General features: G+C 42.2%; 1 protein-coding gene across 1 annotated transcript in view; it reads right to left on the reverse strand.

Moving 5' to 3' along the window:
- FRAS1 (Fraser extracellular matrix complex subunit 1) overlaps nt 1-27,540 on the reverse strand; it is a 173,656-nt gene that overhangs the window by 141,951 nt on the left and 4,165 nt on the right. Inside the window, exon 2 of the mRNA XM_069774067.1 lies at nt 27,127-27,158. Coding sequence (XP_069630168.1) covers nt 27,127-27,158 — 32 coding nt within the window. The remainder of the gene's footprint in view (nt 1-27,126; nt 27,159-27,540) is intronic.

Raw genomic sequence — 27,540 nt, forward strand, 5'->3', positions numbered from 1 at the left:
GCTAAATCTCAGGACTATTCAAAGTAGTTTGCAATTTGGCTGGGTTTGGAATTGCATAATTTTATTATTTTTGGTACTCGAGTTGATTGGCCGCTTGCCTAACTCATGGTCTTAGGAAAGCCATGTCCCTCTCTGGTGAAAAACGAGCTAACAGAGATCCCATTGATACTTCACTCATCACCTTTGTAAAACTACTCAAGTTAATCATACACACAGGGCACAAAACACACACGGACTTTCTGGGCCGTACCCAAGGAGAAGAGAGCGAGGGAGGGAAGGGACAGGCAGCGTTTGGTTCTTGTGTTGTATTTCCTACTGAAAGAAGCAAGCATAGCCAGCTACAAAGCATTTTTAGAGCACGATTGAGGATCCCCTTTAGTGGAATAGCTTTGAGAGGAAAAGAAAAAGGAATTTTGCAGCATTTTATGACAAAATATAAAAATTCCAACACTACTCCTAAAAACATGTGTTTGACCCTCCAAACACAGCGACTGTGTCATGTTATCTAATGAGGCCCAAAGGCCAAAATATCGCGTCAGCTGAATCTCAACCATGGGGAACCAGAAGCAATTCCTACAAGCACTTACCTACAGGCTAGTGCAGGGTCAGCCTTCTAGTCCTGGGCTCTTTAAGGAGGACTTTAAAGACAAAAATGCATTTAAAAAGAAAAACTGACTTAATGTCAATATGAAAGCTGAAATAATTTTGTTGCCCAAAATTTCCCTTTATTTAAATGGTACCACTTTTTTACTTGCTTCCTACATCAAAAAGAAACACTAGGAAAGACTGGTTTCTCTTTCAAGCCCTCCCAAATTACAAGAGAAAGATTACATTTTTAAAAGTCAATATTTTCCAAAACAGGTGAGTAAAGTCAGGCTCCCAAGCCAAAATTTATACATCAAGATGTTCAGTGTTATTCTCAAAAAATACTGTATTCAGCTGACCCTTCACAAGTCAAGGGGAGCCACCATACAGCTAAAATAGCAGAGAAAAGAAAACACAGTCGGGATCCTTAAATCCTGAGCCTAGCTTTAGCCTCCTGATCTTGAAAGAGCTACACAAGTCACCATTAAAGCAACTGTCCATAGACAAGGATTTGGGAGAGGATGGAGAGACAGTAGGGTTATTTTGAGGGAAAATAAAATACTTCCTTGGGTATTAGATATACTATAGTTTCTTTAAGGACAAGCTAGTATCCGCTTTATTCTTCAACCAGGCAAAGTGACACAGCTGTGAGTGTATATAGTCAGAAATGTCTAATACAATGTCAACTTTTCAATTCCAAACAAACAACTGAATTAAACAAGCACACAGTCTTTTTGCACTGGACACCAAGACATGGCATATTAAAAGCAGAAATGCTTCAGTGTAGAAGCTTGGCTTTTCCTCCTCGGTTAATTCTGTCTGGTAAGTAAAAGCTCAGTTAATTTAATTGGCCTTTCAGTTCCTCACTACTGCAATAACTGAGTTGCTAAGGGTGAAATTACGAGTTACAGATGAACTAATCCCACTGTGGCCTCTATCGTGAACTCTCTCCCCTGACCCGTCCTTCGTGCCCTGCTTCCCAGCACCAGCGCTGCCATTCATGGAACCCTCCGCTGAGCAGATTCAACTTGCTAAATCAGCAGAGATATACTTACTTTTCCCTGATTCAAGCTTCTGCCTCTGAGGGAGGCAGGGGAAAATGTGACCACCCCTTTCTGCAGGAGCACACGGTTATGTACGATTCGGTGCAATATTATATGGCACCCTCACACTACCAGTGACAGCAGGCACGTGGCGAACTTGCATTTGTTGGACTTTTCTTTAAATTAGAAAATATCGCTTATGATATCAATATACAGAAATGCTTAAATTTTAGATTAAAGCATGAACTTGCAGCCAAAGTTAGAATCAAAGCCTCCTATCAACCCTGTACCATAATCAACCATAGCAGCAACAATGAAGTTGGTCTTCTGTGCTTCTTCCTCTCACATTTCCCCAAGCAAGAAAGAATTGATCAAACACATGTGGTTGCAGAGTATCAGGACAGATTTAGCATATCAGATAAAACAGGACTTGCTGACTAAGAGGAACTCAGCAGACATTAGCAGAAAGTTGTTATTAATTTAGGCTACCAAGGCTTTACCAGATAAGAAGTTTAAAAGCTTGTGGTTTAAAATTCTACCATTAAAGCACAAGAGGTAGAAGAAATTGCTTCTGCGGATTTAGACACTGAAGATTTTTTTAAACTTCCTACAGAGTATTTTCCTTTTCTACTCTCGTCATCCTACCCCATTTCTCATAGATTACAGCACTGCTACTGAGTTGGTTTAATGAAGTTTACATAACATTATAGGTACTTGATTTAGCTGTCACAGCTACCATCTGTAATTAATCCTCCCAGGAGCTAGAATGCTGCACAGCTTGTTACTGCAAGCTGTGTTTCTAATGTGGTAGAAGCTTATAACCTCCATAATTCTGATCTTGCATCAGTTTTATGCCATCATAATTTCTCTGCATTCATTTGGCCAGTCACACCAGCCAGTGGAGAACATGACCCACAGGAGAAGGCTGTAAACGAGCTGGATGTTATCAGTAACGGCAGGCGGGAAGGAGTCCTTTTCCCTCTTTCCTTTCCTTTTTCTTTTCCTTTCCCCAGAGCAAAAAATAAAGCAGCACGCAAATGACCATCCGTGTTCGCAGACCATTTCTGTGTATTTTGCACACAGCTTCTTCAGCAAGACTTATGTGCAATTAAGACACAGCCGATAATGCTGGAACAGGTGTGGTTTTTACCTTCTACTAACTTATGCACAGGAGTATTAGTGAACAGACAAAACTACGGCGCTTCAGCCTCCCCTTCAGTGTGACATTAAAGAGGAGGTGAGATGAATATTACACCTTCTTCATGACACTGTCTGTGTGCTACTGTACTTTCACAGATTTCATACCAAAATGGACCTTGCCTGTTTTTTAACGCAAGGAGGTCTGTGCTAGTTGAATAAATTAACTCCTGATTCTGGTCCAAAAGCTGCAATTTAAGCATAGCATAACTTTAAGGGAAAAAAGCCAAGCATGATTTAAAGAATTCTAGTGATACAGAATAATTCATAGCACACCTCAGGAAACCGTTTCAATGATTCCCTATCTCCACAGTAAAAAACCACCTAATTCCTAAGCTGAATTTATCTAGCTTTCATTTTCTGGCTACTCCATTTTCTTATGGGCAGAGGAGTTTTACTTACAAGAATTTCTGTTCCCTCTGTAGCCTTCTACAAATTACCCCTCAACCTTCCCTTTGAGAAATGATTCAGACTGAGCTCAAGCCTTTTGTTATGAGGAATCATGCCTCTCCTCCAGATCCCCTCCATCCTTGTGCATTCCCACCCCCCACCCTCAACCCAGTGTCACCGAACAGTGAAAAATCAGACTAGTATTCCTACAGCTGGCACAGCAATGCCAAATACCCCCTTAATATAACACCATTCCTCCTGAACTGTAAGCCCCTAATATTCACAGAGGAATTATATCACCCCTTACCACACTGGTGTTAATGCATCAGGAGTGCTCGAACGTTTTTCAGAGGCATCAGCAGGGTCCCCGTTGGCTGTTCCCAAATCCATTACCTTGCCTGCAGCCATGCTGAAAGCGCACCTTTCCACCCGAGTGTAGCCATCCTGCTGTGCCTCCTAAAATACCTATCAGGCTGGCCTCTTCCAAGTTACCAACAAAGTGTTCGAAGCTCACGAGTTAAACCACTAAGCTCTGTGGGGCTTGCTAGGCAGATGAACTGGATGCTTCAGTCAAGGGAACAGTTCTTTTAGACCACCGCACAAGATTTTAATCCATCCATCAGAAACCATGCTAATTTTATGTCAGCCTGGTTTCTTAAACAGGTCATCCAAAGACACCTTAAACAAGAAAGCACAAAAACCCTGGATTTCTCAAATCTGCCCTCTCCTATATCTTACAGCCAAATTTATCAAGGCTGTGTTCATAGACACTTTTGTTTAGCAGCACACTTGAACTCCTTAAACAACAGAAGAAATGAAAGTGTCCCTGAAGTGTGGTACCTTCTTTCACTGGGGAACAAATAAAGAAAAAAAGCTGGAGGGGTTTGTTCTTTGAGAAAAGGGAAGCGTGACCAGGTAGGAAACAGGTCAAATGCTGAATGCCTGAAGACCCTGAACATCTCTCTTCTAATTCAGCTCTGCCTGCAGCCAGTTCTTTAGCAACAGAAACAAAAATGTGCAACTGGCCCTGGCCTCTGGTGCAAGATAAGAAGAAATGAATGCTTTTGTGGTAGGTTCCCAAGACAAACTATTATGCATGCCCAAAGGAGTCATGTGCAAACGTGTTTATTGACTCCACACAATAAATCACTGCTTTCCAAAGCAAATCCAGCTTTGCATTTCTAGTTCACAAATTTGGTTGAGACAATGAGGAGCAACCCCTAAGCTTTTGAACCTCTCCATAGTTTGTTCGCTTGAACAAATTAGATTTCCTCTCCTTGGGGCTGGCAAATGATCCCACGCTGGATAAATGCTTAATGTGAATGACACATGAAGGCTGAGACAAGCTGCTTTCATTTACACAGTCATTTCTAAACAGAGGAGCAGGCCTCCCCTCTACACCCATTTGAAAGGGACAATTACTGCGCTCTGAAACCACTGCAAGACGCTGAAACACTGACAAACGTCTGAGTAAGGGGCTTTGCCAGATCAGTACCTTGGTCTTTCCTGTCACAGAGGGACAGGAGCAAAAAAAAGATTGAAAGGGGGGAAAAAAACCCATGTTTCCTGGTCTAAAGAAACTAAGACAGAGGTAAAAAGAAATGTGCAAGAAGACCTCAGCTCTGATAAAACTTTCAAAGGGAGAATAACAAAATTAAGTATATCTGCTCACAACAATGCCCTCAGCAACTTTTTCTAGTAACTCTTACGTGTGTTACAGAGTTTGGGAGACCCAAACGGGCTCAGGGTCCCCTCAGCCTAAGTGCTCTGCACAAACGGCAAGTGCCAGTTCACGTGATCGCCACAGAGATAACCTAAAGCTCAGAGAAGAAGGCCAGTTCAGCTGGGAGAGGAGCAAGGACTTTGCTCAGCTACTGGCAGGGGGGCCGGTCGGTGACAGAGCCAAGACGGCTGCAGAAGTGCTTGCTTCTCTCTGGAGTACCTTCATCTACAGCCCCGGCAAAGGTGACGTTTACCAGAGCTGGTCTAAATACTGAACCAAAAGCTTTCAAATAAAAAAACATTTTGAAAACAAACAAAAACCTTTATGCACAACCTCTTTTATTTGGACTGATAAATTCTGTAGGGTTTGCTTTGGGGTTTTTTAATGTTATTCCCAAGAACTACCCAAAATACAGCGTTTACCAACAATCCCATTTCAGATTTTGTGCACATGAAATAAGCTCAGCAAAACATCTGGCAGAAAACAAATCTCCAGTAAACCTAAGGGCACAAAATACCTTTTTCATCAGCTTCCAAGTTGTTTTTTTATAGGGTAGACGCACCTTTCTCAAAAACCTGGCACACGATGCACATACCTGCTTTTAACTCTCCAAAGGTTCATGGTATGTGCTTACTCCTATGCAAGTCAGCTGTTGTAGATTTCCCTGAGCCCTGGCTTTTGCTCACAGCAGACCCACCCAGTTGGGAGCCACACTGGGAACCTGGAGGATAAGAAATCTTTCAGTCCCCTTCACATCTGCAGAATAGGGTTCAAGACCTAAGTGACACACAGGCCCCAGGTTCACCTTCTGCACAGAGGACAATTTCATCAATGAGGTGCTGCAGCACAGCTTTATGCAGTCAAAATACTCCCCAGGACCACCAAATAAAAGCTGGCTTAGATACAGCACCGACACATTTGGTCTTCAGGATGTTCAGGGTTCCCTGCTAACTGTTTGATGGATTCTGGACACGGCAGTAGTTTTTGCAAAGACATCTTGTCAAAAAGCTTACCTGAAGGTGAGTATCGTGTCTCCTTCCCTCTGACAGGGCTTATCTCAGAATTAATTCTGCACTCCAACGAAGGGCTCTGGGAATAAAAATCAGCTTTGGTGCTTTTGAATTCGCAGGTGCGCTAGCACCTTCCGACAACCACATTGCACAGTTTTGGTTGGCGGGCAATTCAGCTTAATGGTGGTTTTTTCAATCATGTAATGGATGTTTGAAAGACAACTGCAAATCAGCTCACTGAGATGGTGTTTCAGCATCGATGCCCAGAAAATACCTGTGACTCTGCAAATGAACTCATCCTAACACAGGTACCCTTCTTAGAGGAATTCAGAACAAGTACTACTACAATGCCCTTCTCCTGCAGGAGAAACTCTGGACTCCACTGAGCATGTAGAGCCCACAGGTAACAGTGGAGAGGCTCTTTGCTTTCCTAAGTCTATAACAAAACCTGCTAAAATTGCAAACAGGCTCCCATAAGTGTAGCTCTTGAAAAGTACTGTGCAAAAGAAGTATGATGCCTGCAGGAACCTTTATTTATTCATATACATGCTCATATTAAAATGCCAGGGAAAACACTAGGAGAAAGAGAATGGGAAAGGGAAAGACCCCAGGAACCTCCCCATAAAAAAACATTGTCACTGATAAATTTTTACTTTCTCTTCTGTGTTAACGATAGCAAAAGACTCCAGTACACCAGTTACACTGCACTGCTTTCATTTCAAGGTCACCGTATGGACACCGTAGTCAATAAACTAGCAATTGGAACACAAGGAGGCCAAAAGCCCATCTGAAAATCCTCTGGAAGTCTATACAAAATGATGATTAAGAGAAAGGGGAAATGAAGGAGAGGGGAGACAGAAATGGAGTTTTCTTTGGATTCCTGAAACTCTGTCTTCCAATTCCTTCAGACACATGGGGATCATCACCTTCCTAGTGACCAAACTGGCTGTGCCAAGAAATAATAAATCACAGTAGAAGACCTCATTTGACTTGCCAGCAGTCACAGCAACTGCTTTGCCAGGAAACAGAGACACGAACACAAAGCAGAGCCAGGAGCTGTTCCCAGGGAAGCCAGAGGCAAAGCATGGATGGATTTCCAACACTCGAAGTGCCTGGGAAGGCAAGGATAATCACGTTTGATTAGAGTAAGGGTAACTCACTGAAACTACTGCAGAAACATGTGCAGAGCACAAAATACAGCCCGTTCTGTCAAATTCAGACAATCATAAGAACCCCAGCAGGACACAGACTATACCTATGCTGAGGACACCAGAGTGGGTGAAGGGGGGGCCTATCAAACCACCCAACACCTTTGCTTCAAGGGCTCCCCTACTCCAGCCTGGGCTACAGCCTCTGGATGCCAGAGCACGCTGCCCAGCACACACCATCAGCTCCAGCGTTAATGCAGAGTCTGGAGTAACTCAGATCTCAACATGCACCAGCAGCTCACAGATGATACTAAAAAAAGCAGAGGGGTAACACCAAAAGCATCTCTCGAGGGAGTCCAGCCCAAAACTCTCCATCTACATGCAATCCCCAACACCCCTAATCTAACACAAGTGTCGATGTTGCTGCATCTGGCTTAACCTCAAGCTTTCAGACACCTTGAATACTGTGCAATGCCTACAAAAGCCCAGAGGATGTGAGCTTTATGCTTTGCTCATTAGTCTATTAAAACCCACATAACAATCGTTTTTGTATTTGGAAGCTGGCACAACGAAGCATTACCCCAACAGGACTTCTTCATGACACACAGAAGAAACACAGCACTGACTGGTTTAAGAAAACAACGAGTTGGCCCAAACTTACCGGTCAAGCTTTAGAGCTGGTACCTTCATATGCACAGGGACAGCAAACAGCACAGAGAGGGAAGGGACAAATTAATGAATAACTAACTTCTCTCATCCCTCCCACCAGCTACACACTGGGGCAGATCTCTGGACTGGTCAGTCTGGTAGCCTTCAGGTAAGATTTTATCCTGCAAGCATACTTGTAATTGATTTGGGGAAAAACCCCATACAAAAACCCCAAGTATCCTAAACAATTATCACCATCCCTCACTTCAAACTGGCCCACAAAAATGGTTAATAAGCACGAGAGTAACACAGGGAACTGCCATTCCCAGCAGGGGTAGCAGAGGGTTAGGGTGTCTGAAGATGGACTAATGAAGGATATCTCAATTCCACTATCAGCACGTCTGCTTTACCACATTTCCCAAAGCCAGCTTCCTCTACAACCATGTGCTCATATCCAATGCTAAATCATTTCTTCATATGTGTAGGTATGAGTTTGACTCAAAGGACCCTAAACTTCACGTGTAGGGCCAAGATGAGGTCAGAACAAGAGACAGAGTAGCGGTTTGGCTTACTGTAAATCTCTTGCAAGTAAAGTTAAAAGGTAAACCCATGCTCTCTTTGGAAAACACCAACTGGTAAACTAGTTGCCATTTTGCAGCCTTGCTTCATGTATTAAATAAGCTCAGTGACTTGAAGGCTGACTGCCAGTGTCAGGGTCAAATGCTCAACTGGTAAAATGCCCAGCTCCACTGACATCAAAGCAGCTAAAGCCATTTACAGGAGCTGAGGACCCAGCCTCAGCTAAAGCTGAAGAGTACGGGAATGTGGGCTCCCCAAATAGAAATATGCTGATCACGTTTCCATAAGGGACTCTGGCCTCACCTCCAGTTTCTCTGCAACACTGCAAACTGGCAAGTCTACAATCACCATCTAAATCACTCCGGCATCACTTTACAGAGACTGAAAGATGAAGAAACAGATCAACTCTCCATGCCAGCACAGGGCGGGTATTTGTGGTTTTTCTGACCTGCCCAACAGTCCTCGCACAACCCCGCTCTGTCACTCCAAACAGATGCCGCTGTCAACACTGTCTCAGGGTGGTTTCCAAATACAAATGTCAACAAATCATAGCTTTCTCGCTTCCACATCATCTTGCTGTCAAGGGCCAGGGCAAGCCTGTAACAAAAATAGTCCACTTCCATACCACTGGGAGAGTGAATACCAGAAAGCATCCCCTGTACTCAACACTACAAAGTTGTTTGGCACACAAACCTGCACCAGATGAGTTACATCCTTACAGGGATTACACAAATTACACCCTTACAAGGTAGCATTACTCCACCATAGGCTTCTTGATGCAGGTGTAGCAACATTAGGAAAGGACTGTTCTCCCTCAGATGTCCTCCTCTCTCCCGTCCATGATGCAGTCCCAGCATCGGTCACTCCAACGGCCATAAAAAACAGCTGACCTACAACATGAGTACTTGGGAATTCCTGATCAGGGATAACGGGAAAGGCCACATTCCTGATGAACCAGCCACCACTCAACTCAGGGATTTCCCTGGGAGGAAGCAAGTTCTGCAACGTGAAGCCAGCATCTGCATCAACCCGTTCTTAGCTGCAGCAGGAGAGGGAGGGGACATAATGTAGCCAGGAGGGAAGGAAATCCTTACCCAACTCTCAGCTTAGTACAGGGCCCTTAGATGACTTTAACCTAAACCCACCTAAGTCCCTGTCTTCCTATACAAACCTGGTATCCTTTCCTATAATCCCGTCACATATTTGGACTGAGGTGCTGAATTCAGTCCACTTGTGGATTTGCTTGCACAGACTGGTTTGGAACGCCACAGAAACTAGACAACTCCAGAACAGAAAGAAAATTTTCTTTAGAAAAATTAAAGTTCCCAGATGCATTCTTTATTATGTTACAGTAAAGCAAGAGGTTATAAGCAGAGCTCCCTGGAACTAAGTGTAAGCTGAAACGTGTCTCTGTTTTTGCAGCTCTTGTGGCTAACTTATGCGGTTTCCATTGCAGAAAAGCACAGCGGTGACACTTATGGTACTCTAATTATATTAAATATCTAAAGCCTTTAAAATATTGGTATAACCATCTGAAGGGGGAAAGGCTCAATTACCAAGGTTATTTTTTCCTATTTCATCTAACTGAGAATAACCGTTAAGAGGTTGTTCTACAAGATGTGATGGATTTAACCAGATGCTCTCATCATTTCTACTGCAGTGCTTGAAAAAATAGCTTCTATAAATACACTAAAAAGCCAATGAATTACAGAAGCATGAAATGACTTCAGTAAGGTTAAAAACATGCTGGCGTCATACAGAATGCACTGAAAATATTAAGTAGAGAGACGTCATTGCAGCTTTTACATAGATGGCACTACTGCTGATTTTAACAAGGACGTTACTTATTGAAGCTGCCATATAAGAAATTATCATCTCCTCAGTCTGAACATGTGGATTTATCAGTTATTTGTAGAGGCTAAAGAAGGCATCTGTGTAAACAGGACGCTGAGTAAAAGATACGACCTTGAAGATCAGATCAGCCCCCTTGCTGGTACTTGCAAAACAAAATACATATTCACATGCAAAACCAAAAGGATGGAAATGATCATATATGAACAAACTGCTGTGGTCCACTGTGCTAGACTTGAATATTAGAGAAGGGTCTATTAAACCTTACTTCAAGTATCAAAGAAACGTTAAGCTTCTAAATTGAAACAAGCCTAACAGGCCGAGTCCACTTTCTAAATCAGAGCTGCCTGAGTCTTGCATATTTTTAATAAAGCCACACGTTCAAAAGCACCAAGCACTGCTTGCTGATACCTAGCTGATAAGCAGTGGAAGCCCAGCAAAAATATTCTGCTTAGAAAGCATTGCTCCCAATTTATTTTTGATACTAATACATCCTATTTTTATCAGGGAAATCAACATCACAGTAACAATAAAAAAATGCTGATGAGAGGGCTTCATATTACAAATCAATGCTTCTGACAGCCTGGACAGGTACGTACAGCATGACACACCAGGTACCCACATCCAACTATTACTAGACAGAAGTGTCATGCCAAGTAGATAACTGGACAACGCATAGGATGCTAATCATAGCAGGAAAAGCAGTTTAACTGCACAGCCTGCTCCTGGATGCAAAATACCATGGATGACACCTCTTCCTAGGGATTTCAAGAGGCTTGCCTCTGATCTCACAGATATTTCTCTGCCTGAAGCAAGAAGGAGAACTGACACTCTTACATCTTGTGAGCTTAGATCTTCCCCCACAAAAAGATATTTATGCATTGCAGTAAGGGCTGGTCAGAGGAGATGGAAGTATCTGTAGTAACTCCAGCACACTGCTCTCCAAAGCGTGAGGAGATCCAAAGGTCTCACCACTCTTCTACAGCCAGCAAATCCTTCTGAAACTCACCGGAAAGGATCCCATGACCTTACGGGGCCAGGCTGTTGCTAAAATGACTACGAGAAACCCTATGTTGCACAATACCAAAGCAGGACAGACACAGGGTTTTTAAGCTGTATCATCTTCCAAAAGAAACAGTAGGATCAGTGTTGTCTTAATTAAGTCTGCATGGAAGAATCAAAGTATTAATGGACCAGACAGAAAAAAAACCCCCAACATTACAGAGGTAAACTCAGTTCTACTTTTTACCACATCAGTGGGTCTCAGCTATCCTGTGTCATCACAGATATGCCCTCATTTTACCTTGTCAATCACACATCACATACATAGGATCACCCACTGGATTACACTCAAGCAGCCAAAAACCTCATAGGAAGTAAAATTACAGCATTTTACAAAGCCGGCGTACACCATTTTTCTGCACTGCAGTCATGCCCAAACTTCCGCAGTTGCCACATGTACTAGTGTTAGACAACAGGACTTACAGCCACGTTCATGTATGGCTACAAACATAGGATCTTGACAGGAAACCCCCACATTATGTTACGTACCACAGCGTTACCTTCAGCTTGCCCAGTACTAACAGGACTATGATGATAGCATTCTGCTTAAACCAGAAAAGGTACAGACCTGTGCCAGGACATGACATTCAAGCATGGAACATGCTGTTGATGAAACCTGGTATAAACATAGAAGAGACAAAGGTCTGCAGCTCTCCAACATAGTGCACTTGCATTTTGCCTCTTACAGGAAGTGGGATTGCCTTCCCATTTAAAAAGTTGTCAAGGCAAAACACAGCTCCTTGTGCTACAGCACGATTTAACCGTGCTTTCAGCACAATGCCTTACTATTCCTTTCGGTGCTTTCCCTGTAATTTCTAGCAGAAAAGCCAAGATGTTCCTGGTAATGTTTACATTCTCAAAAGAAAGTCTGTAATGTAAGATTCCTCCCTAAATCAGTCTGACAGCACTGAGTTTCCCTAATGCAAACATAGTCCATTTGTGACGACAGACGAGTCACACGCGCTGAACGCACATTCAAAGTGCTCATGGGCAGAGGGAGCACATTATAGACTATTTAAGTCTCTCTTGCCCTGCATCCTAGTTTTGCTCTGGTCTGTTACCAAGCTTTGTCTATAATAAGCACATAAAGAGATTTCACTTTATTTGCCAAGGTAATGCAAAGTTAAATTCTGGGACAAATTCTGCTCAATTTATATTTGACTTTAACTCAATTAGTTCCATTTTATCTAATAAGATGTCTCCAGATGCCTTTGAAAATAACATATTAGCCTTTGTTTTGTCCTAAGGATTTCATTAAATTATAAACAGATTTTCATTAAGTTTATTGTTTCATTCCAGGAATCTTTGTTTTAAATAAAACATGGAAGAGAGACTTAAGAATTACTCCTTAGGTCACTCAATGGAAGCACATAATTCACTTTTGTTTTGGAAGGTTTCCCTACAACAGTAGATTGTGTTCCCTTTCCATAAGCATAGGAACTTTTGTGTTCCCTTTCCATAAGCATGATGATCCCACAGTTTCACTGAGAAACTGAGATAGAAAGGAGTAAATTCAATTTTTAAGTGCCTCCAATTTAAAATCAAACCTAGGTTTTCAAAATCGAACACTTCTAAAATTCTGATTCTTTAAAACAACAAAAAATCCACTGGAATAAAAACGCAGCAAGTTACCTTTACACTGTATTATTGAGAATTTAACTGTAAATAACTCCTTAAATATTGAAGAAAATCAGGCTTTTTACATACATAGAAGAATCTATAAAACTGCAAAAAAATGTGGGAAAGAAAGTGCTAACAAGTTTGCTCATGTTTTCACCTGAAACCACTCTACCAGGCTCAATGCATAAAAGGATTTACTGCATCCACTAACTCAGAACTGGCTATTAGTGTGTCAGTAATGACAACTCTGTCTAAATCAGCGTATGTTTTCAAGTTCATAACTAAACAACTAACCCTGTATTACCTCTGAAAATATGAATATCCATGAACCACAAAAGAACACTTGACTTTCAGCATATCGGTCTCATGCTGGCTAAGCACCCAAAAGTAATTATTCCCACATGATTATGACCAAATCCATCAATGTAGGACAATAGATGAATTCCAAGGAAATGAAAAGGTTAAAACTTTCAGGGAGACTACATTCCCATTAGAAATAAGATTTCTAGTTTGATAACTGAGATAAATAAAAGGGTATGCATATAGCTGCAAGGTCCAAAATTTCTCAGTGTTGTCATCTCACTGCAAGACCCTAACTTTCAGCTCCCGTTGATGTCACTGAAAATTTATGCTCAGTATCAAACTTAAATTAAAATTTCCCAATTTTGAGCCTGCCAAAATTTTAATTTGATCTCCATAAAACACACAGGAAGCCATTTATGAAACTTCTTAATTTTTTTGAGTAATGAAACATCTGGCTTAAAATTCTTCAAATTAATACAGGAAGAAATCATGTTCAGGATTTCTCATTTGGGGGAGGAGGGAGAACTTTTTTCCAGAAACACAGTTAAGGGTGTCTGAAAATGCCTAGGACTCTCCCTTAGCTGTAGTATTCCAGCTGGTAATATAAAGATACTTCTGATGCTGAGCTCACGGGGTTAGAGGATTCATTACTGAATGATTCTGAAGTAGCTATAATGATTACAAAATCAAGTAAGCACCGAGTATTTTATCCTAACGGGACTCCTTAATCTACGGCTCAACAATAAATTGCGGCACTAGGAAGATTACAGTGGTCTTCCAATGGAAGTCTGTTGTATGTATTCCCACTAGAAGCTATTTAATATGCATGGCAGAAATATAGACATCCTAGCATCATAAACTTCAGAGCATCACAGCATCACACGGCTCTCTTTACAGCCGCTTTCAAGGCTGACAGATCTGAGCAGTGATATAAAATCAATGCACCCATCTGGAAGAGCTTCATATTTGGGATTTTTTCCATCTATTATATGTCTTCCTGAAAGCACCAAGGAATATCTTAGGCTCCTTGTGAAATTCAGCAGTTACAATAGCAACAATTGGAGAGTTAATGTTTACTGAAAAGGCTCTGAGAATGATTTATCCTGGACAACTTTGACTCAATTGATTTAACAAGCCTGCGCAACAACTGTAACAGTGAGGGGGTTTCATACTGGCATTTCTGATAAGGACATGAGTCATTCAAGGGGAAAAAAAAGGGAAAAAGAAACACATGAAACCAACCTGGAAGATAAGAAATTCCACATGCAACCACTGTCCAGTCACAGTAGCCCAGTTTTGCTTAAGGTTTATTATCGATTTAAACACTAGCAATCTATTTCAAAAGACTAGGCAGATATTCACCAGCTCCACGTAACTTCTTCAGCCAAGATGTTTTCGGGATGAAGAACAAGGTCTCGAACACATCCTGGTCTGGCAAATGCACAAGTATAGCCTGGTACTAGTATAGAGCAAAGCTGCCTCTCCAGTGAGCTCTCTGGCACACAGGAGCAGTCAGAACTCCCACAAATTCCCTTATCGGCCGCCTTTCTCCATAGCTTTTGCTGTTTCCAGCTGTCTCCCTGAAAGCATGCCTAAAGGAACAGGACATGGGAGAAACACGTCTAGGCTTTTCCAGTGCAAGTAGTTCTGCTTTGACCCCTGAACCAGACAGCACCAAGTCCTGTTTTTCAATACTAAAGACCCTTTTTTGCTGCCTAAATGACTATTCAGCTACCCAGACACAAAGCTCAACCTTAACAGACTTGTCCAGTATTTTGAGACTCAGTTGAAAAGATCACATCCAAACTACCTTTTATATATTCAGTGCCATTTTGTGTTATACAGATCTATCTAAACCAGGCTGTTTCATTTGTCCTGACTGATGTTCGTGTCAACTGATACCATACTGCAAGGAGACAGAAAGCTGTTTATATGGGAAGGACAGAAGAAATTCAATCTGTACTAACAAACAGTTTCTTTTCCATTTCTAAACAAAACCAGCTTGGTTTAGGTTTATTTTTCTCTATAGAGGGAAAAGGTTTCTTGCTGATACATAGTAGTAGCTTCAATGTTTCTATCTAACAATTAAGACTAGGATTTTCCTGTAGTCTTACTAGAAGAAAGTGCCCAACTTCCAGCCAATGCCAGCAGGAGCTGGGGATCCACTTTCCTCAGTTACCTTACAAATTCAATCCAAAAGTTCTCTGGGGGTCATGAAAAATGTACAGCAAAGTTCTGTTAGTTCTTGGCAGTCATATCCAGGGCCAATTATTTTTCAAACTACCAAAAAAATCCTAGCACAAAATTCCTTGGTAAGATGCCCAGTGTCATCCCAAAGGAAACTTTCACAGCTGTGATATAAACCTCTGATAACTACTATTACAATAGAAGTTAAAAGCACTGACAGAATCCAGAGCTGCTGGAAAAAGATGCACCTACGATGCAAAGAAATCCCATGTTTATCTTCTAAGGTGCCCTGCAGCAAGCAACGTTAGGGTGGAATTTCAATTGCCCACAGCAGTTAAGTAACACGCTCGCTCAGCTCCACCAGGCACTCGGGTGACAGCAGAAGAAGGAGATGTGACATTACTGTCATCACGTCAGAAGTCAGCCTTGTCTCCCACAGAGAAGGTGCTAGGGTTATTTCCCTCTTCGCATCATTTCTGGTTTTAGCTATTAGATCAAATGAAACAGTCAAAACCAAGTTTGCTTCTCCACTAGGAGCTATCAGTTGGAAAAAAAAAACCCCAAACCACATTGATGTTTACAGTATCTTTTTCAGATTCAGTATCTGGCAGCCCCCCTCCAGGAGAAAACCAACATTATAAGAAAACAGCCCGAGTTCCCAGATCACAATGGCCTTCAATGGGACTTGTCCACACCTGTACAGAGTGATACATAGAGAGAATCTGTGTGTATTTACGAAGTTGAAAGAACATCTCGGACACTCACATTAGGGCTACTGCTTGCTCCAGTGAGCCACAGCAAATAAAGAAAGCAAACATCTCAAGTTCTTTAGCAAAAGCAATCTGTTCTCAAAGCACAGAAACTGCCAGACAAAACTCCCTTCTCCCTTCAGGAAGCGGTAAACCTCTCCCTACCATCTGCAGGGTGCAGGATGTACCTACGTGTCATTGCAGCGTATGCTGCAGTCACAGTAACGCAACAATCCTGTACCCCATATGCCAACGAGAAAGACATATGCAAAGAAAATGCTGCCCCACGGGGACTGACAAGTGTGCGTGCGTGGGTGGGAGCTAGCAGAAAAGCGAGACTGAAAACAGACTTGCTGTTACATCTCTAGCTGGAGGTTACATCCCTCTCCCTCTTTCAGCTACAAGTGAGCTTAAATCACCTTCAGTGAGCTCTTTTCATGACAGTGCACTGTCAACTTTCTCTCCAATACATGATCTTTTTGTTTCTTTTCTAACACAAAATAGAAACCACAAATTCTCCTGACTTTTTTGAGTAGCCCATAAAAACGGTAAGATGACCGTCTCCAGAACTGTGCCCCAGGGGGTAATTTCTGCAGCTCTGAATTATTGTGCTGAAGAGAGGAAAAATCAGTTTTCAAGTGAGCTGTCATTTACAACTCACGCAAGAAAGAAGAAAAGAAAAACAAGCCCTGATCGTTCAGAACTGATGCCACGTTTGACACAGAAAGATATAATGAAATCCCTTCTGGAAAAGCAGGCTATGACTTTCAACACAAACACCCTCTCACCTGCCTGTTCTGCTTGTGGCACGCAAATCAGCCGCTGCCCAGCATAACTGAAAGCCCCTCAGAGATAAAAGGGCCAAGTCTCATGCACATGTATGTGCACATAAACCTACCCCTACTAGCCCTGCTGCACAAACCTGCTTCTCAGCTAAACTGCAGACATACTTCACTGCTCCACAAAGGACAGTGTCGGCTTATGCTTTCATAAGCACCAGCAGAATACAGTAACTCTACAGATTTGGTAAGTACTCTTTTCCATTTCTGCTTTTATCATATAACCCACTACGGAGATAGCTATTTTATTTTCTCCCAACATCTTCATCAGCTGTGGGACACTGCTTCCAACTCCACAGCTGGCACTTGCACTCCCAAACCAAGAACAGGAAAGTTTTCAATGCAAGGCACAGATTAGGCACACACACCAGTATGACAATGGTTTGTTGCCAATTTCACCCCAGTGAGAAACTGCATTTGAGGCAGGTCTGTAGGTGATGTAAGCTGTCACCCTCCTATAGCTACATTAATTTGCACTCTCCACAGGTCTCAACTTTAAATGCATTATAGCCTTTTTCCACTGGCAAAACCTATTTTCTATCATTTCTCTTCCCAATTAACTAAACATCGCAACCCCTACTCTAAAGATAAAATGCAAATCAGAAACCTGATGAAGGTTGTGATACAGTTGAGGAGAGAGAAGGAATGAGGAAGTGACCAAGCAAAGGAAAAAGGAATTTTTCATCCTGGGAATTCAAAAAGCAAAAGTAAAGGACAAGTTATGGGACAGTATTTCCTAAACAAGGCTCTTCAAATGCATCTGGAAAGATGGAAGGGATAATGACTTGTCAAATTTATAAATGCTGGATAATTGTTAAACTGTTGTCCCAGTGAATGAATCCATGAGAATTCCAACATATCCTGCCAAGGCTCTGGCATATAGCTCCTGTAACTGTGTTATTAAAAGTTAATCATCTACTTAAGCCAGTGTTCGTGGATGAACAGCTACCATCCAGGAAGATCACTGAAACGGAAAATGTGGAACAGGGCAGCTCTTGTAAAGACCCTGATCTCCAAATAAGACTGATGCCAGATCACCTCCCATGACACAGTGAAGATTAAAGTGTGAGTTTTTCACCAGCCAGGACAGAAGGTGGAGAGGAAAGACCCCTGAAGCAGAACACTACAGCCACCAGACACATCTTCAAGGAAAAAAACGCACAGGCTGCCCAAAATCATTGCGGACAGCCCAGAGTCTCTGATTAAAGCTCAAAAGCCCCACAACCCATAGAATTGTCTCTTTTAGTTTGTTAATTTGTCCATGTTTCTTCTGTGCTATCTGAAGTAAAGATGAGTTGTTTCAAAAGCTCTTTTTGCCACAACCACCACCTGTGCCTGAATGTTTAAAAAAAGCACCCCACAGTGTCAAACCCAGGGCCAAAAGCAGTTCTTAAACATGCACAGATGACTGAGGAGGACCATGGCTTCACCGCTGTGCCCTGGACTGCTAGAATATGAGATCCCATTTACACAGAGGGGGAAAGAACAATTTCTGACCAGCAAGTATACCATGAAAAAAGACAGACACGTACATACGCACAGAAGAGATGGAGAGGAGGGAGCTGGATGATAAATTTAGTGTATGTGCAGCCCACTGCAGAGCAAGCTGTGAAATATGCATCATAGGTAACTATGGCAGGTAAATCATCTCAAGGTAAGCAAAGACACCAGCTTCATGCTTCACCTGCATCAGGTTAAATGTGCTTGATGTAGAAAAGCCTGCCTCACCACTGCTTTGCTATTTCAGGAAAAGGGACTTGGCTACTCTCAGAGAGCAGCACCTGGAGAAACCAACAGGATGCCCTGCAGATGCAACTTGCTGCTGCCAGAGACAGGGGCTGTAGGGACCTAAACTCCTGCCCAGCTCCAAGCACAGGGGAATTGAAATAGACTGCTTCTGCAAGACCAACAACAGGTCCAAGCTGTGGGAGAAAAGTGCCTGGTCCCAGACACAAGGCTAGCCCAGCCACCCTCCACCCCTTCCCCTGTCCCTATGTTTATCTCCTTCTGCATCCATTACAGGGCAATGTAGAGGCAGCTATTGAACAAAAGTTGTGTTGTATGAATGTCTTTCCTATTATGAACAGCGCTGCAGTTGCAACTTTTGCCAGTTGCTGCTTCCTTCAGTGAAACACAGATGTAGCAAGTAAGAAAAGCAGCATTTACCCTTCCGTGGGCAAAGCCATGGTTCCATTTCCGATGTGTGAATACTCTCACAGCGCTCCTGAAATGTGAAAACCCATGAAAGACAACAGCTTACAGAGTTGTCAGAGAGCTCTGGATCACAGCCATAGTTTTCCAACGAAAGGGTAATTCACCTCTGCTTACAGTAGGGTAGGGGTATAGTTTAAGCAGATTCTTCTGGGTTTTTAAGACATTTTGACACCGCAACTCTCAGCACTTTCTCATTACAGAAGTTTTTAATAGAGCTGATAGTTGTGTAACAGTGTTAGAGCTCCACAGGACTTCATTTCTGAGGTAAAAGTGAAAAAAGAACTAAAAAAGCACTGATGCACAAACTGTACTGATTGTATGTACTATGTCAAACTGCTGATATTAAGATACACAATATCATGAGTAAGGGCTCACGTTTTCACTGTGTGTCATTTGGTATTCAGAACAAGTCTCAAGTTGCTATAAAACAAAATAAATGTGGTAATTCTAGAACATACTAGCTCTCAGCTATGCGAACAGCATTGTTTCCTTAAAAAATGAGTTCATTTTCTCAGACCAAAAAACAACATTTAGCAGTCTTCTGTATGAGAACCACCAATGTAAGAGAAGAATTATTACATATTAAAACGTGTGCCTCAGTCCACAAAAAAACTTCTTTACTGATTAGGAGACAAGAATTCTCTACGTCCTTGGGAGAATAATGTTCATCTCACGTCTAAGCTTCTTTCACCTGGTGCCATGAAATAAAGATCCTACCCCCAGTCCTCTATATTATAATGTTATTTTCAAGGAACACAAAGAAGGAACACACATGTAGCACATGCTTTATTCAAAAAACACTTTTCTCTTTATTTTTGATCTTCAGCTGATCTTAGCTTTCCAAAACTCACAAGCAGAAGGGATTTCCTACATAAAAAGCATCTTATTATTATATTAATAAACCTTAACTGCATACCATTCATGTAAATTGAGAGGTCTACTTTCCATCACCTTCCACTTCCATTCATAGCCACACAAAGCAAGGATAAGGTGGAGATTAAGCCCTACACACCGCACAAAACAATTACTCGGTGTTATGCACTTGCTCTAAACAGGCTTAAAAAGCTGCTCAACAGCACTGCAGAATCAGGCCCCCGCTGCACCAAATGCCCCCAGTCTTTTCGTCACTACTCTTTGAAGTCCTGGGAGAGTCACGGCATCTAGTTATATCTGTTCAATAAATAAAAATCATCACATAGAGGATATTAGTCAACTCATGTCTACAAGAATACATCCACCGTGCAACAGCAGGAAAAAGCAACCTCGATCTTGCAAGTCTCCAACACAAATAACTCATTACCTCCCTAGTACTCGGGTCAATGCGGGAGACCGCAGAAGAGCAAATCAAGAGTGCAGACTGCAGGCTGCTGAAAGAGGAACCCCCACAGCAAACTGGATAACATCACAGCATTCTGCAAAATGTTCATTTGAACGTTACACAGAAGGGAGATTCATGCTGCTGTAAAGTAGACTTTATAGCTACCAAGTGTTATATGCATGTTATAAACAGAAATTTATAGCTTTGTTCCCTGGTGGAACAGAGGATGTACCCCCAAGCTAAGTAGGAGCATTTATATGACAATTTTAAAAAAACCAAAACCAAAAACATTTTGACCATTGTAAAAGTTAGCAAGCAAAACCTTCAACTGAAAACTTTGATTCTGATCTCATATTTCAGTAGTAACTTGTTATCCTTCTAAAGAAATTAAAGTGAAGCTCATTTTCCGTTGCTGATGTGAAACATTCCCTAACCAAAAGTGCTCTGCACCTGCTAACATTTATTTTAAATAGTCACTAAATTTATTCAGAATAGAAGCTATCTAGAGTGGGAGATGTAAAATTTCGGGAGAAAAAAAAAGCATTTTCTATTTATTATATTGCTCCCTTTATTTCTAACTCAGCACAAACTACAGATGAAAACAGAGATCTGATTTAAAAAGCATAAAATCAGGTTTTCTTTTAACTTCTGCCAACAAAATGTACACACGTAACAGCAAAATGTTATGAAGTTTATCAGAAGATTTAAAGGGATACTTTTTTTATTGAACAAGAACGTGTTATATGCAGTCAGTTATGTCGGATACTTCAAATTGTTTTATTGTCACAAACTTTAAAATTTTAGTATCAACATTTTCATGCACTTTTTTCTTCAGACACAGAACTTGAAACTGGCACTTTGTTTCTCCACTCTGATTACACTTGCCACTGAAATGAGCTAAATAAGCCAAAGGTAATTATGTAAAAAGCATCTCTGAAACTGAGCAAGCAGCTACCTCCAGCATAACAGAGCTCCGTGCCTCCACCATTTTACCTCCTTATCTTTTGCTGGTGTTCTCCCCTATCAGTCCAGCTCCTTGCAACCGTTTATAAAAAGTTACAATTAATGCATACATTAATTTGATGATCTGATTTATAATAGAGCTGATTGAAGTTGCATTTATACAATAGGTATCTGTCACATATGATTATTTTTATTATTTTGTGACCTCTACCATGACTGATTGCAGAGCAGAATTAAAAAGATGAAAAGCTGAACTATCTGAAGGGCTACAATAATTCTTTTTTTTTTCCTTTCCTAGAAAAGTCATATTGATCTTTTGACTGACCACTAAACCCAAAGTCTCTTCTTTTAAGATGTGTAAGTCAACTAAGCATTTCAATTATCTTGAATTCTTTTTCAGGCAGTTTCAAAAGAAAAAGGGAAGCAAAATTTTTGGTAGAAGCGCAAGTACAGTACCATTTACTATGGATTAAGTTAGAGCTTTTTATTCTGTTCATAATTTTCATTCAAACTCTAAGATTAAAAACATATTTCTGTTCAAGAAAAGCTGCTTGGCTTGTCTGGTGCTTTATTGTGTTAGGAAAGCCCCATATGTGTCTCATGAAGGGCTTCCAAAGGAATCTGCCAGTCCAGAAATTCATCCTTATGTGCATTACCAGCAGCTGTTGCAACAGACAACATCCATGTTCTAACACAAAGTAAAAATTTACTTGAGATGGCTCAGCTGGACTTGTCCTTCCTTATTGCAGCGTCTACCAAACATGAAGGGTCATTTATCAAGTCACACTTTCCATTTAAACCAACTCCCACCTTAATTCACAGCCCCGTGCTTCCCCCTCTCCTCCTCCCAGGGCTGAAAACTCTTCTTGGCACAAGCCAGCTGGCAGAAGATGCAGACATGGACTTGAACAATACCTCCCACACACATTTACATTTCATTGTGGCATGAATGTCTCTTCATCCTCACCTACACTACCCTCCAACTAAGGAAAAAAATAGTAACGTGTATTTTGTTCTTTGCTAAGTAAAGGAAGTGGCTGTGCTGGTGATGCGAATCTGAAAACTTCCTCAAAGGTTAAGACAGAGGGAGGAATACAAACCTCCTCAGCACAGTTGGATATCACACACAGAGATGTGTTTTTTCCTCAGAGGAAACACATGAACACAAGCTGACCCTCGATAGACAAGCAGCTAAGTCAGTCAAGCAAGACGCAGAACTTGAGCGGCGTTAACAATTTAAGTGACTTCAGAATTTGGGGTTGCAGCAGAAGCAAGCAAGACAGCCAAATGCCATAAAGCAAGACTTGCAGCAAATAGCATTCCTACAATAACCCAGTAACAGCTCACCTGCAACTACTTGCACATGAAACATTGAGGAAAACGCTGTATAACACCGCACACTGAAAGGAAACAGTGTTTCTAACTATAGTTTAAAACACAAAAAAGTTTCTATAGATTTCTCTTGTCAACAGCTCTATTAGTGCCACAGGCATACTGTGATGCTGCTGCTCCAGGTGACAGCCATCAGGTGAGGTTGCAGCATTTGGCCCAATGCCTTCTTGTCATTCAGAAAAGCTTTCTTTTCAGTGAGTAAATGGTTTGTAAGCAAACACACCCAGAGGGCACAATTCTTTTCCTGAACAGATTCTACAGAGATGACATCCTTAGCTTGCATGTTGGTCCTGTCACTGGGATTTCTTCACTGAGCACGTTCTTTTACATGCAACTTTCCAAAGTCGTATAGAAATGCTAAAACCACAAAATTATCACACACCACCGCCACCACCCCCCCTCCCCGCCCTGCTTCTTTGCTCCCCTCTGGGCACATCACAACACTACTAGTGAAGAATCCCACAGCCAAATTCTGTGTCACATCCATCCATGCTCTCTTATGTCAGGGCCCTGGACTTGTAAAACTCAGTTTAACCCATGATGCAGCCGACAGCAGAGAAGACCAGCAAGCGCTGCTCCAAGCCAGAGCTCCAACGCTGCTGCACACAGCACTGCACAGCCCAGCTCAGCTTCCCTTCAGCTGTGCTGCGAAAGTTGTGAGCCGGTGCACACCCGGGCTGGGACATGGTCTCCCCTTACACGCTGGCTTTTCAGAGCACAGCCCAACTCCCAAGGCCAGCGTAGAGAGCACCTCCGGTATCGACAAAGTCACTCAGGTCTGCTCCCATCACCCACACCCAACTGAGCCACACAAGGCGAATCAATCACGCACTGCTCTGGCACAATGCTAAGGGAAAGACTCCTAGAAAAATATCAAATTAAATCCCTTCCCCATGCCATCTCAGTAGTCCAATTTTGTCAAGCCACAGCCTGAAGCAGCACTCACGCTCCCTTTTCATTTAGCTGATAACACTACTACTTATCACACTTGCTTACCAAACCCGGGGCAGTTCCATGTTACCACTGGCTTCCTCCTCTTGGTACTATAATCAATGTATTAAGGCTCCTTTTGCAGCTGCTGCATGCACAAGAGGCTTCACTATCTCCTGAAAAAATAATTGTCCATCTGTTCCTCTTTCTTTCCCCTGCCCAGCTTCTTACTTGTCTCCTTGTCTACAGACTTAAAAGGAACAAGTCAATAAAATAGCAGCGACATGAAAAGCTGAAGACCAGCTACAGTTGGAGGCTGGGTAATGGTTTGGGGAACAAACAGACCAAAGCTGTTCTCCACTCTAGTAAAAAAGGCTTCATTCATGCTACCAAACAGGTACACAAACCCAATTGAAAGGGACTGAACTTGTCACAGGAGTGCCATTTTTGTCCCATTCCATAGATTATTCTGTCCATGTTAGCAAAAGCCTATCTGTTTCACAAAAAAACAGATTGTGAGAGATACATGCAGCAGACTACACACCCACCAGCTCAACACATAACCCTAAGACATTTCCACTAAATGACCCACATGGAGCTCCCAGCAAGGCCAGCTGCAAATGGCAGCAGAACTGCCTTGTACCACTATCATGAGCATACCACTGACTCCACACAGTACTCACCAGCCCTGACAAAAAGGCCAGTGAACACAGCTCCCACCAGTCTTACCAGAGAGATTAAACAGCAACACACAGACACAGATTACAGGCAGAATAGGCTTTTACTTTTCTCGTGATCTGGGATAAAGTAGAAAAAAAAAAAGTGTTCATTAAGACAATAGTATAACAGATATGACACTTCCAGCTTGCCTCTCCAGAATCCCAGACAGGGAATTCAGAAAGACCCTCCTCCTCAGCTCCAACAAACATAATTGTACCAGTAAAGCCATGAGGAAATAGCTCCCAGTCGTCATTTGCCAGACAGCTGCATCAATGCTTTACGGGCACGAAGTTTAACAAACAGAGCAACTGTCTCACATAGGGGTCTTCAGTTTTCACATTTTTTTAATACAATGTTCATCCTGACGCCAGGGACAACGCAGGAACTGAAACGATGGCAGTGGCAGGATTGTTCTTCTTGTCACCTTCCATTTCAAAGCTGACCTTTCTGAGACAGCGGTCTTCTGCAAAGATAACACAAGCTCTGCAGCTCTATCACAGCTACGTGCCACCAACCCACAAGTACTAACTGCCTCAAAATCACTCATGCACTACCTCTAGTGTTTGATTTTTACCACGCTTAATCAAGCCAACTCCAATACTGCTGTCAGGAGTGGCACAAACCAGAGAGTGAAACGAGTCCTATTAAAGGTTCTTTTCCATCTGTAATTTCCATGGTTGTCTGTGCAGTTCCTGTTTTCTCAGGGAAAACAGTCACCTAAAGAAACCCATGAAGCAGCATTACAGAGGAAGATGCACCTAGCCCACAGGTTTGGTGCACTGCATGTAATATTTTCCCCATCAGAGTCAGAAACCACATGGATTTAGTACCTGTTCTGAGATTGCCAGCTGAAGCCAGAGTCTGTCCTTTGATCTACATTCAGTTCCAAAGAGTAACCAAAAGTCGTTACATTAGTGTATACGAAATGGAAGAAATACCAAAATACTGGCAGAAAAGCAAGCAAAGGCCTCTTCCCACAGCAAACATCACTCAGATAGGAAAGCAGGCACATCTTCAGACATGACAACGAACAAGAGGCAGGATAGGTCCTTGTTCCAAGAACAACGAGCTTGAGTTGTTCAAGCTTTACTTGATTATAAATGCCAGCTGTATACCTGCACCAGTTTTGTGTCTGCTCTGAGCTTTACTGCAGAACGATCCTCTTGTACAGCTAATAAAAACTACTACAGCTACAGAAACCATTTATTAATAAAACCAGAATAATCTTACTAAATACAGAGATAAAGACAAAATCAAGGATACTGGGAGCAAGTTCTTTAAACAGGAAGCATCTAACCTAGAATATCCCAAAGTCTTTATGTACAAATGTTACGGCAAGACCTGTTATCGAGACCTGCACTAGCATTTCAAACACACAGCAGCAGTAAAAGAAAGAGCAGAGAAAAAAAAAAAATCAGAACACCAAGGATACACAAAAGGCAACAAAAAAATACATCTGACTGACATGCCAATAGCAATCAGTGACAGATGAAACCCCTCACTTGCTAACCCTTCAGCTCTGATACTGCCCTTACTGAGCTGCAATCCTCAGCAGAAAGGGACCTGCCATACAGTTCACTGAAGTTGGAATCTAGACAAACTTTCCAACTGCTGTTAAGACACTGATGCTCACAGTGCATTATTAAGAGGAGCAAGCTAATTTAGCCTGCTTCAGCTTCCTCCCAAGCCACCCACTGAAAACATTTGCCTCCAGCAATTCCCCCTACATCCCCTTCTTGGAGCAGAAAAACTTCCGAGCCCCTGAGTCCGTGTTGGAAGGCCAAAGGAACCACTACTACCAGTTATTTCCAACATAGCCAGTGGTCACGTGTCACACACGCAAAGAACATATCCAGCTTTGCTGGAGAGGTCTATGGGAAATAAAAACCCAGGCCTTCCCCAACAGCTGCTGCACACTACCTCCCAGCCTACGGTAACAAATCCCTGAGCAAGTCTGCTGTGGGATCGGAGGCAGGTACAGAAGCACTCCAGAAATGTAAAGTGGCTCAGCCATTTCCTTTTAGCCCAGAGTACTGAAACAAGGCAGACATGGGTTACAGAGCGAAAGACTGTTTATGAGTTGTTAAAAACTGTGATTCTTGTACAAAATTATCCATGGATTATGTACATGCAAAGAGGAAGACTATAAAATACTTGGGCTTTATAAAGAAAAGTCAGGGTACACAGTACTCACCATAATCAGCTGAGAGGAAAAGGTGTTAAATTGTTGTCATTAATACCTTATTAATTCAGGGGAAAAAACCCACAGAACATACCCTGGCATTACAGTGACATTTTACAAAATATAACCTCTACCCTGCCTAGGACTGCACATTTGTGATTAATACAGCTTCCAAGAACCTTGAAATCTCTCACATCTTTTCACACACTGGACAAAGGAGCCCCAGTTAGAAGCAGGCAGAGCTGTGCTGAGGAGAACAGTTGGGTTCAAAGGCCTAGGGAGAATTTCTGACCTCTCCAAGGGCAATATTTATTTTGCTGCTGCTTTCCAGCAGGCTAAAGGCTCACAGCTCTGTGACCTGCTGCAAGATCAGCCATCCCCATTGCAGGGGTGACAAAAATCAGGAATTAGAGTCAAGTTCAACAGCACCTTCCCAAACATTTCCCCAGCATAACGCATTGAAGCTTACCTACCTCAAACAACAAGCCTTGGTAGACACAGGCACCTGCGGAACAAAAAAAAATAAAAACAAATAAAACAACCAGATTAGAAGGGAGTAACACCAGCACACTCTCCACTGAACCTGCTACGTAATAGCATTAGCAGCACTGAGCAGCCACCTCTGGCCATGCACTTGCCCAGAACAGAACAAATGCAATTTTGGTGCAGCAGGGTAACCTCTGGGTAAGCTTCAGACTGCCTTGTCAGGGACTCTGGCCAAGATGGACTCAAGAACTTGGAGAGTGGCATGCACAAGGCAGAACCGAAAGGGGAGACCTGCCAAAATAATGCCACTGATCTTCAAAAAGGGGTCAGCACGTGCCTCTGCAACACCTCACCAGACCACTAATGAAGCATCACAGCATTATAATTGCAAGAAGTTGCCC

The sequence above is a fragment of the Haliaeetus albicilla genome, chromosome 1, assembly GCF_947461875.1.
Source record: "Haliaeetus albicilla chromosome 1, bHalAlb1.1, whole genome shotgun sequence".
In the NCBI taxonomy this organism is placed as follows: Eukaryota; Metazoa; Chordata; class Aves; order Accipitriformes; family Accipitridae; genus Haliaeetus; species Haliaeetus albicilla.